Source organism: Anabas testudineus, chromosome 9 (genome assembly GCF_900324465.2).
Source record: "Anabas testudineus chromosome 9, fAnaTes1.2, whole genome shotgun sequence".
Taxonomy (NCBI): domain Eukaryota; kingdom Metazoa; phylum Chordata; class Actinopteri; order Anabantiformes; family Anabantidae; genus Anabas; species Anabas testudineus.
In genome coordinates this window covers 1,289,798-1,302,281 of record NC_046618.1, presented here as the reverse complement: position 1 = coordinate 1,302,281, position 12,484 = coordinate 1,289,798, and the positions used below count along the sequence as shown (strand labels likewise).

General features: G+C 39.7%; 1 protein-coding gene across 1 annotated transcript in view; it reads left to right on the top strand.

Annotated features, from left to right (window-relative positions):
* The window catches only part of pdzd2 (PDZ domain containing 2), a 35,772-nt gene extending 23,288 nt beyond the window's left edge, over positions 1 to 12,484 (top strand). The window contains exons 16-26 of the mRNA XM_026344372.1: positions 143 to 224; positions 400 to 503; positions 1,032 to 1,197; positions 1,639 to 2,558; positions 2,720 to 2,864; positions 6,048 to 8,610; positions 9,455 to 9,572; positions 9,716 to 9,817; positions 10,167 to 10,410; positions 10,744 to 10,878; positions 12,049 to 12,484. Of these exons, the coding sequence (XP_026200157.1) occupies positions 143 to 224; positions 400 to 503; positions 1,032 to 1,197; positions 1,639 to 2,558; positions 2,720 to 2,864; positions 6,048 to 8,610; positions 9,455 to 9,572; positions 9,716 to 9,817; positions 10,167 to 10,410; positions 10,744 to 10,878; positions 12,049 to 12,212 (4,743 nt within the window). The 3' untranslated portion in view covers positions 12,213 to 12,484. The remainder of the gene's footprint in view (positions 1 to 142; positions 225 to 399; positions 504 to 1,031; positions 1,198 to 1,638; positions 2,559 to 2,719; positions 2,865 to 6,047; positions 8,611 to 9,454; positions 9,573 to 9,715; positions 9,818 to 10,166; positions 10,411 to 10,743; positions 10,879 to 12,048) is intronic.

Genomic DNA, 12,484 nt, shown 5'->3' with positions numbered 1-12,484 from the left:
TCACCTGGGTTCCATAAGGAGGCTGTGTGCTTTCATTCATTCATTCATTCATTCATTCATTCATTCATTGTTTCAGCACTCTACTTTGTGAGTGACAAATAAAAACCGTTTTTTTCACCTCCTGTGATTTGTCTTTTGTCAGGTGTCAGAACAGGAGATGGATCACATTATAGCTCGATCCACACACAGGGACAAACTGAGCAGGAGCAGACACCCCTCTCAAGGTTTGAGATGTTTACTTACAGTTACATTTGACTTTCCTCTTCTCTCGTTTACTTCTGTGCTGCAGTCGTGCTTTTACAGATGCCTGTGTTACAAAACAAGCACTCCAGTTCAACTAAGGCCACAAATAAATCATAAATCAAACAAATCATTTCCTCTGATTGTTGTAATCTGTAGGTCTGTCCTGTAAGATCTCCTACCCAATGACGAAGGACAGTCCAGGAGACAGCTCCCCTGCTCTCAGCTGGACCATGAAGAGATTCCTTGAGCCTGCCAGTAGAGTAAGTATTCATCTAGTATTTCATTAATCATAAAAAATAATCCTAACATGTGATCTGTTTAATTTGACATGAACTCACAGATTATATTATGTTTATATATACAGTCAAGCCCAAAATTATTCATACCACTGGCAAATTCCCATTAAAGTTACTTATTCAACCAGCAAGTTTTGTTTGACCGGAAATGACACAAGCTTCTCCCAAAAGATAATGAGGACGATGTACAAGATAAATCATTGTGGAAAAAATTATTACTTTTATTGACATTTGAACAAAAAGTGGCATGTCCAAAATTATTCATACCCTTCTTAGTAATCAATAAAAAAGCCTCTATTGGCTATTACAGCAATCAAACGCTTCCTATAATTGCTGTCTAGCTTTTTGCATGTCTCCACTGGTATTTTTGCCCACTCATCTTTAGCAATGAGCTGTCTGTTACATAGCTTATTGTGAAGAATTACATAAAAATGTGTGGTCATAGTTTTCTTCTTTCTTTTATTTGATTTGTTCTTTGTCTAAATTCTAAAGCAGGGCTCACTGAGCTCAGAGGCAGAGTTATCTCAGTACTTCTCAAATGAGGTTTCCAGTCACACGTTTCTATCTGAGTCCATGCTGATGGGCTCACACAGTGATGAGGCACTCCACCAGCAGAGCTGCAGTACCTCCATGGAGGACAACTCCTCACAGCCACATGGTAACATGTTCTTCATCTGGTACCTTCATCCACATACACTGCTTCCAGTGACTGTCAGTTTTTGTCTCACTATTTTTTCTATATGTTGAATTCAGGTAGTTTGTAAGCACAACTCATAGGACTGGAATCTTCTGATAGAGTGCAAGACACGTTGTAAATTCTTGATCAACTTTTGAATGGGTCAGCCCAGACTGATACAGGATATAGTGACTATGATACATGATGTTTAATGTTTGTTTCAGGAGAACAGTTTTTAGATTGAGGCCTATTCTGGGTTTAATATATGCAACGTGAGCCTGTAATGTTGTAATGCTTTGGGATACTGTCTTGTTTGTTTTATTTTGCAGTGACTTTCTTTAAATTAATTATATTAATTTTAATCTTTTTGATTAAATCACATTACCTGTGTCTTCATTTCCACATTCATTCCCTCTCATACAGAAGTGGAGAGTGGCCATGTGTACAGCACATCACAAGACAAGAAACCTGTCCAAGTTGCTCAGCCTATTGCTGTCTCTAGCCCGTCCTCTGTGCGGAGCCCGCTCCTCCGTCAGCGACGGGTGATGCGCTCTGAGGATGAGCTCAGTGACGATGAGGACTCAGACAACACAGGAAACGTTGGGCTTTTCCACAGAGCAACAAAATCTGACTCTGTTAACCCCACTGATGTCCAAACTTCTCACATTTCCAAAACTGATTCAGAGGTTATAATTGCTACATCATCATTGGATGTAGATGGAGACAGTGAAGATGGTGGAGATTTGCAGAGGTGTGGAAGCCTTGATGTAACAACACCACCCTATGATAGTTTTCCACACTTTGAAGAAGGCATTACCAATAAGTCTGAATCACCTGCTTCTGAGTCGCCCTTTCTGCCATTTCGCTGCTCTTCTGAGTACAAAGCAGGAGTAGCGAGCAGTATGGGCTCTGAGTCCAGTAATTTGACCGTACTTAATGAGAACTATACAAACCAAGATGATGGACAGTTGGAGTCCAAGCGCTCCCCTAAGCTTGAGCACAAAGCAGTAACACGTGTCAAAAGTATGCTGAGCACAGAAGCACCAAACTTGCCCCAACAGCATAAGGCCAAAGCTGATGAAACCTCTCCAGGCTTGTTGGTCTCATCTCCGCCCCCACCCCCTGCCATGCAGTGTGTAAGGAACCCCAGGACAGCTGGCGGGTTGACACCCCATCAGCATTGCCAGAAGGGAGATGCGAGCGAGCTGGTGGGTGTTTATACCATTGACACAGTGACCCTGAGGAGAAGTGAGGACGAATCTTTTGGCCTTAACCTGGAAATTATGTCATCCCCTCTGAAAGTTGTCATCACTGGGTTAAAGCCTGGAGGTGCAGCAGTAAGGGTATGTCTGATTGGTTTCTTCTTCATAGTGGAGCTCAGTCAGTGAATGGATAGTTCAGAATGAGAAATACTTGAACAGTTAATGGAATTTGAATCACTGAGGGGACTCTCAATCAGTAACAAAGGTTTGATGTGATCTCTTTCCTTTAATCCTGTTTCCAGGAATCATCAGCCAAGCTGTCTCCAGGAGATGAGATAGTAAAAATTGGAGAAAAACTGGTGTGCTCCTCTAGCTACCAGGAAATCTGTGACCTCATGTGCAATCTTCCTATGACACTGTGCTTTGAAGTCAAGCGACCAGTCTCAGGTAATGCCTTGCTTAAGCATTTCTAGTAGTTATTGGCCATTCAGTGTTGATGCCGTTGTGTTTTTTTTTTTGTTGTTGTTTTGTTTTTAAGTAAAACTGAATTATGGTCTTTTGTAGTTAGTGTTGGTACCCTAGTGTCCAGGACTGTACAGCCTTGGGCTGCGTTAAGGCTGACAATAGCACAATGTACAAAAAAACCCAGCCTCTTCACAAATGCAGTTCTGGAGTGGAACAGGAGCACATTTAATGGAAAGTTCATGTTCAGGAGCAACAGCCCTCAACCTATCACAATATCATAACTGAAACGTCTTAAATTGATTCTATTTTTTAACCTCAACACTTAATCATGCGCTGTATGAAAGCGTTCTACTCTTTAAATTCCTCTACAATGTACTGCACAACAAAAACTCCCAACATTATTCATAGGAATAGTTATTGCTGAAGCCTTAATTTGTCCAAGTGTAGTTCACTCTTTTTTCAGCTAAATGGTTCCAAAGCACCCGGCCTGTTGTGAATGTGCCGATATGGGCCTGGGTTGACGTTACATAACCTTTGTAAAATAAGCTGTGTCGGCCCAGTGTGCAGATGTTCTTCATCAGTGCTGTTTTCCAAAGTTTGCACCTACATATGTGTGATGTAGTGGTGTAAAATAACATTTATTTAAACTTGTGTTACAAGCCATTAGTGACAGAATGCTGCTCAGTGTGCCTTCAAATAGAACACAATGTCTTTCCCTTTTATGCCAACCTAAGATGTAGGACCATCCCTCCCTCAGTCAGTTCCCCAAAGCAACCCACAAGCATCTGGCTTTCTCTCCATGGTGACTATCTTTACTGCAATATACCTGTAGTTACCAGCATTAGATTTAACCTGTACTTCCCCTTTACGCTCTCTTTGTCTCAGTTTTGTAATTTAACACTTTCTCGTATCTTAGTGGAATCTTAGTATAGTACAGACATTACTGTGGATGGCTTGGTCTTCAGGATCCATTACAATGGGGTTATTCAGGGATCTTCAAGTGGTGGCCCTTTAATTGCATTATAATCTTTTTGTAAACATTTTTAAAAACCTATTTATCAGTTATATAATCCCAATTCCAAAAAAGTTAGGAGGCTGTGTGGAATAAAAATAAAAACAGAATGCAATGTTTAAAAATCTGATAAACCCGCTTTCATTCGCAATAGAATGCAGAAATTATATCCCCTCTGCATTTAACAAGAGTCTGTGTACGTTTAGGAACTGAAGAGACCAGTTGCTGGAGTTTTGGGAGACGATTGTTGTCCCATTCTTGTCTGATCCAGGATTCTAACTATTGTATAGTCCTGGGTCTTCTTGGTTGTATTTTATGTTTAAAGATGCTCCTAATATTTTCTGTTGGAGAAAGGTCTTGACTGTAGGGGGAACAATTCAGCATCTGGGATCAAACATTTCCCCTTAAAGTTAAGACTAAATCCTAGTAAAGATGAAAATTATTCACAAAGCATATCAGCCCTTAAAAAAAACTAATGTAAAAACTGATAGGAGTAAGGAGGAGGACTTTTAAGAAGAGTTTCTAAGCTGAGGACAAAATGGTGGAAGGACAGAGAGGTACAAGAAATATCAACTGAATTTGTTACTAAATGTTCTTTCAGCTCTACCTTGTTAGTACCACTTACTTTTCCAACCGTTTGGTCTCTCTGTTCCAACTTCTTTGAGACATGTTGCAGCCTTCACTTTTAAAATTAACTGATCTTTTTCTCAGTTTAAATGTTTGACAGGTTTTCTATATTCTTGTAAATAAAATATGGTTTTACGATATTTTTAAATCATTACATTCTGTTCTTTTATGTATATTTTACACAGCTTCCCAATTGCTGGTGCAATTAAAATATCTAATTGGCTGCTGATTAATCAGTAAATTAGATATTGATATGGTCACTCTTCTGATTGTAACTCCTCCACATTGAAGATGAGTTACTATTAGTTCATCTTCACCAGCTCAGTCTTTAATATGAGATACCAGTACCAGCTACTGAGGTGACATTTTGCAGCATCCACAGCAATATCTCTACTTCCTACATCTAGAAGCTGAATTAATATGATGAATTTAACAATAACATTTTAGTCTTTTCTGACATAATCTGTCATTGTTTAGGCCCTGTATGCCACAACAGTGGATTTGAAATGAAACTGTATTTTGGATTTTGGATGAAGTGTGTAGGAATTACAGTTTTATTCATAGATCTCCCATTTTAGCGGCTTATAAGGACATAAGATAATTGAACATCAAAAGGAAGGAAGACCATGGAAAACCACTGTGGTCAATGACAGAAGAATTCTTTCCCTGGTGAGAAGAAAACTCTTTACAACAGTTGGCCAGATCAAGAACAAGAACAAACGAAGTTTGAGACAAGTTTGTAAGATGGAAGAAACTTGTGTACTTAAGCTACCACCTTATATTTGAAGCACAGGTAGTATTGGTGTGGAGATTCATGGGTTTCACATTTAAGGGAAACAGTTTAATGTTCTGCAGTGGCAGTGGACTAGTTAATGACATAACCTGAAAACAATTGAGTTTCATTTAGTAAAAGGTAAAACCCCCAATACAGGCAGTAAAGGCCTGTAGAGCATCGCCCAGGACAGAAACCCAGCATCAAGCATCAAGTAAGGACAGTAGTAAAAATTAAAGTTTATAAATAATTTATAACTATGTTTTCCACCAAAAATGTGGGTTCATGAATTGAAATAACTTTGATTCCTGGTTCCATGGTTCATCCAATATTTTGATTTAAAGGTGATAGTCTTCACATTAAGCACATTTTTCATTTTTGTTGTTTCAAATCCATTGTCCTGAGGTACAGAGCCTACTGGACAACAATAAATCACTTTCCAAATAAGCAGTGTATACACCTGACTGTATGTAAGTTACTATGTTCAACAATATATCTGTATTCAAGCCCTGTCCTTAATTTATGTGCAATGCTCTCCAACAGATCCACTAGTTAGTAGGATTAGATTGACCACACTGGTTCTGCTAACTTGAAAACCTTCAACATTGAAATTCTTTTAGTATTTATTGATTCTGTGGTATTGCATGCATCTAACCTAGTTGTGCTCTAAGATAACATAGCATTTCCCCTTCTTGGTGTGTGGTTTGGAAACCCTTCATCTGCTTGACTAATCTGCTTACTTTTAATTTCCTAGCTGTAGATCGACTGTCCAGCTTGATATTGTCGTCAGGAATCAATGATGGAGCCACCAAACAGAACCCAACAAGTTCTGTTCAAGGGATGTCTAATGAAGGACAAGTAATAAGCAGAGATTCAGGGAACATTCAAATACCCATCACTAATACAGATGACATGCTTTGCAGTGATGAAAGTAGACACATTCAATCCTCCAAAACTCCAGTATCTAAGGAGCCTGTATCCTGCTGTTCAAGCCAACCTACTGTAGCCCTGCCTGAGAAAGCTGGATTTCAGGTTATAGCACAGTCCAGTCCTCTGGACTACTCTATTGTGGATGCAGACAAGGTGGATGAAAAAGGTGGCATCCTCTCTGTGGAGACACCACATGAGAACCAGCCAATGGAAAACCACTCAGAAAGGCGTAATGCTGGTCCTACATGTATGTACCCTGACAGCGATGACAGTGACTCCAGTAGTGACAGCAGTGTAATAGTCAATAAGATGGCTGACAGCAAGACTGGTCTTCATGAGCCCTCATCAGATGAAGAAGAAGTGGAGATTTGTTTAGATGATGCCCAGCAACCTGCTTCTGGTGGCAAGTCTTGTTTAAGGCTGTCTCCTACAGGGTCTTCACCTTTTCAACGTCCCAGCAGTCAAAATACAAAACTAGACATGACTTCGGAAGTGTTGTATGTCCCCTCTAATGGCTTACTGAGAGACAAAGATAACTCTGTGACAAAAGCACAATCTACACAGCATTCTCAGGTATTCAAGGTGTCCTCTGCACAACAGTCAAGCCAGTCTTCCAACAGTTCAGTACCCGTGTCTTCTATAGGGTGTCACGTTAATAGTGCTATTGACCTTTATAACAAAGTTACAGCATGTGCAGCATCCAATCCTGCTAGTTTAAGTGTTTACAGCAGCTCTGCACCACCAGATACCCACTGTGTCACTCAGTGTGCTACTGCAAATGTGCATGCAGACACCTCTGTGGCTTCAGATTTACTGAAGAATTTGAACACACAAACGCCTCATCTACCATCACTTGAATCAGATACATCAGGTTCAAGCATCAGCACATCAGAAACAAGAGTGTCAGTGTCAATGAAAAACATGGAAAAAGTCTTGGAATGTAGTCCTAATTTAAATCCTCATGCCAGCTCATATCTCCTTGATAACTCAGACTTAAAACTTAAGGTTGAGTCTCAAATTAGGCCAAAAACCAATTCTCCCAAACTTAAAGGCCTAAGTATTAAAAGTAAGAGCAAACCAGAGGAAGAGTCTTTCCAAAAACCTTCCAGCAGTGAAAATCAAGTTCTTGCAAACACCAAAGCTGCCTTGAACCAGCCAACAAAATTGCCTCCAATTACAACCATGTCTAGCTTTTTGCAAACCAGTAATCAGCCTAATACAAACAATTGCCATAGCTTGCCCAAAGTAAGTGAAGGAAGGCAAATCCCTCCTGAGCACGGGCACTCAGGTGACACATTACAAACTGTGAAACTGGCCAAGGAGAAGGACGTACATTTAGGAGCAAAAACGCCAGCTAAATCAAATGGCCAAGCACACCAACTTACTACTCAGAGAACATTTATAGAAGTTAGACTGTCTTCTCTATCTGGTTCATCATCACCAGTCATGGCACGCAATGAAAGTGTACATTTCAAACATGCTCAAAGAGGCACAGACAGATCAGCACCTGTGCTTTCTTCTGCCATTTCCACAGAAGTAAAAACAAGTAGCATGAGCAGTATCACAGAATATTCACTGTGTTCCACTAAAGAAGATCACTCTTTAACCACAAGCAATGGCTCAAAGCCCAGCCCTGTGGAAACTAGTGAGACCATAAAGTCCAGCACATCCAGACTCTATGTAAAGACAACGGAAAGGAGGAGCTTCTCTACAGACACTGCCTTGTCTGCAGAATACAATCCCTTCTCTGTCCGACATAAGATAAAGTCCTTTGAAAACCTGGCTAACTTTGACAAGCCTATGTCTAAAAGCAGTGACAGTCAGTCTTATGCTCTGACATATAGAGCCTCACTTAACCAAAGGATTGCAGGTTATATGGGCTTGATTAATTCCGGTGACTGCCAGACACGTCACAGGAGCTCTTATGTAGAGAGTCTACTACCTACCACACCCTCCTCACCCCTTCTTGGTAAATCTCCACATAGCATTACACTGATCAACCTTGAGCTTCCACATACCGGCTGCAGGACAACTCCTTTGACTGAGGCTCAAGTTCAAAAAGCTTCAGATGGGATCTCAACACAGACCCCTCCAGTGCTGCGGAGGAAACACAACAAAATTCCCTCCAACAGGTTGCGGCAGCTCAGGGCTCTAAGTATGCCTGAACTGGAAAAGCTATGCACAGAGGACTTTACAGCCGTAGATAATACTCAGGCTAGCATTCATCAAGAACCTACAAAACTTACAGAGCCTGAGAGCTTTCTACCTCCTGCAACACTGACAAAGGCGAATGTGAACCGGGTAAGCCAGGGTGATTCCCGATCCACTGAAGAGACTCCTCTGGGAACCTCAGAAACCCGTGGACAACAGCTTGGCTGGTCCATCAGGTGGGAAGCTCTACTAAAAGTTGTATGACTTTGGTGCCCACAGTGGTCATTATGGCCCTGTGGCTTCAATGAAGATGTCATAGATAATTAAATCCTCAAATTTGTTGAATCATGGAATTTAGTCACCTTATCACAATAATCATGTAGTTTTACATGACCGTGTAAATATAAATATAAATATAATATATTGCTATATTGTTGGGGGAAAATATGTTCACAATATGTTCAAAATATGTTCAAATATATGTACCAGTGCTGGTGGATGATAAAGTAGCAAGACCACAGTGTACATATAAATACTCTGTTACCAGTAAAGGCCCTCAAAATATTACTTAGGTAACAGTACAGTAGTATTAGGTTGAAATATGTAAGTTTACAGTATTCAGAATGGCTCATTTCAAATTGATTAATATAACAGTAACATGTTTATCACTATAAATTTGCAATGAGAAGATGACATTTTATTTTTGCTTTAATTGGTTGTTTCTGATGAATCTCATAATACACTATGAGTAATTAGGTACTATTGTTTAAATAGCTCAATTAAGTTTAATTTAAACTATCCTTTAAAAATAACTGTAAAGATTTAAAGACAGACATTTTACCAGTATTGGCTGCAGCTGATATTACTTAAGATAGCTGTGGGATTGTTTATTTCCAGTTTATTATTTAGAGGAATCTATAAGGTCACCCTGACAACCTTTCTGTCCATGATCATGTCATGGACACTGATAACTGACTAAATGTTATATAACTGTAATTGTGTTTGATTTCAAATGGCAGTATAGTTTGAAATCATAAACATGGGAAAGTAAAAGCCCTATATGATACCTTACATCCACAGTTTAAAGGAGCTGGCTACTTCTCCGATGAGTCAGTGTAAGCTGCAAACACAGCTGCGCTTGATGACGGCTAAATCACACGTGTCGGCCCTGCTTCAGCAGGTCAGGGACCTCTCTGAGGTAACACATTATTGATAATTCATACCACTGCACAGCCTATTCTGCATGTCATTTAATATGTAGAATATTCCTGTATTATCTCAGTGCTACTTTCTGCATGCATTATTGTGTCACATTGATTATGTGTCTAAAACACTCTGCAGGTTAACGATAACACTCACATTGTTGTCCTGAGTAAAGAAGGCGGCTCAGGCCTTGGTTTTAGTATTGCTGGGGGAGTCGACCTTGAGCAGAAGGCAATAACTGTGAGTATAATGTACTGTAATCATGGACATGATTCATTACCGATTACTTATGTTTGATGCATTTAAATCCGAAGTTCCTAAAAATGTTTCAACTGTTATAATATATATATAATAATTGTTATAATAAGTTTCACTATATAAAACCTCCAGCCAAATGTTGATGAATATGTTGGTTGTCTGAGTGAGCTGCTAACTCAGTTAGCATGCAAATTCTAAATGATAAATTGATGTATAACATGTGAATTATACATAAATGTTTAGAAACAAACAAACATAGAGAGAATGCTGGTCATGTTCTAGCCAGCATCACTGGACAGCAGGGGGGTGACACTGTAACCTTTGTGTCCAGGTTCATCGGGTCTTCAGCAAAGGTGCAGCTAGTCTCGAAGGCACAATCCAAAGAGGTGACACCATTTTATCTATAAATGGCACAAGTCTGGAAGGAAAAACCCACGGAGAGGCTGTGTCCTGCCTTCATCAGGCCAGGCTCTCCAGTCAAGCCCTAGTGGTCATCTGTAGAGTTAGGGACAGTGGACTGAGCCTGTCACAGAATTTGTGTTCTGCCAGGAAGACCTCTATGGAGGCGGGAACTGGTGAGTCCTAAACTTATATATATGATAATCATAGCTTCAGCTACTCTTTACATTTGCATTGCTTACCTTTGTTGCATTTGTATAGATGTAACCTGTGGAATTAACCTTGCATTATGAAGGCTCAGCTATGTTATCTGGCTTCTTTGGTGCCTTGAATCTGTGCAGGACTCAATAATATCTCAAGACTTTCACTTTTTGTTTTTACAAAAGGGTACCAACAAATTCGACCACATCTGTAACTTGGCTACAGAAGCAGTAGTAACTTCTCATAATATCTAGCTACAGTATGTTATTACTTTACTTTTGTAATTCTGCTTGTTGAATGTTTCTCAGTGATGGATGTAGGTCCAGATGGTGCTCTAGCAGTGGAGCTTCACAAGACCTCTGCCGGCCTGGGCTTCAGTCTGGAGGGGGGGAAATCTTCAAGCCACGGAGACAGGCCTCTCATCGTCAAACGCATCTTTAAAGGTGACCTAATATAGATACACTGTAGGTATCTCTAAAATAAAGTTCAGGCTAAGTATAACTAAGCCCTCTATCTGTAGCAAGTAAGCAACATAAAGGTAAATCTGTGTTACCAACACTAGAATGGATGTATGAACTCCATGAACTGGAGTGATCACCACTTGTTTCAGTGTTGCTTCACTCAGCTGCGTGATTTGGGGCCATCCCTCTTGAGTCTGCTCTGGTCTTCATTTAATTTTAACAAGAGCTCAGCCTTGGTTCATTTATGTCAACAAATAGACCCAGAGAGAGTCAAAAGTGTCAAATGGTGAACTGTGACCATGACAACAGTGTAATGTAAATTGCCCAAATATTTCTTTTCATAATGACTCTTTACTTCACTGCTCTGACCAGTGGAAATAAGTAGTATTATAATGACCAGGACTCAATCTGATCGTCACACTTTCAGACTAGCATTCTCTTGTAGCTTGTCCTCAAGCCATTTTTACAAAATATCAAAGCTGCAATTTAAAGTCAGAAAGCAGTGGTGAGAGATAACTAATTATATTTACTTAAGTACTGTGCCTAAATACAGTTTTGAGCCACTTCTGTTCTAAGTATTTTTGTTTTCTTGCCACGTTGTACGTTTACATCACAGATTTTTAGAGGCAAATACTGGTACTTTTGCTCCACTATATTTATTTTATAACTATAGCTACTAGTTACTTTTCAGTATCAGGTTAATCATACAAAATACAAAATACGGTATAAAATACTGTACTGACGACCGGTGTGAAATTCCCAAGTTACCCATCAATTTGTAATTATAATTCTGAGATTCAAAACAGGATCATCAAAATGATCACCTTCATAATGAAGATCATTAAAACAAGTATAAGTAGTATAAGTCCATTACAATACGCTTTGTGGTTGCAGCAATTACATTATAATTCATAAGTAATTATACTGCAGTAATTTGACATTTAGTAATGTGAAAGGAGCCGTTGTGCACAAAGCATACTTTTACTTTTGGTCCTTCAAGTAGTTGTTGAGCTAATATTTTTGTACTTTTTTGTAATTCGGTCACTGTAATATTGCTACTTTTAATTAAATAAATGATATCAGTGCTTCATCCACCACTGGCAAGGACTGTGTCTTTAAGTAAGGCCGAGCTGCTGTGCTCCTCTGCTACAGGAGGTGCTGCAGAGCTGTCCGGGCTTATAGGCGTTGGCGATGAGGTCCTGTCTATTAACGGCTGTTCTCTTGAAGGCCTCATGCACCACGATGCCTGGAAAATCATCAAAGCCACTAACGAAGGGCCTAACCACCTGCTCATCCGCAAGCCAAGTACCTCCTGAAAAGGGGGCAAAGTGAAACTGGCCCCTAAACCAGGGAACTAGATGGATGAGCAGTAGAAATGCTGACAAGCATGTTCTCACTTTGTTTTTGCAGATTTTGTGATGGACTTCTTTTGAGGTTTTGTGCTTTGTCTTATTACATCTGTTTGTACTTATAAACAGGTCAGAGTGGATGGACCACTACAGGTTGTGGGATAAAATTCTGAATTATGATTTCTTTCAGATGGCAAGTGCAGTTTGTTTACAATAGCGTTACTTTGGAACGCTAACAA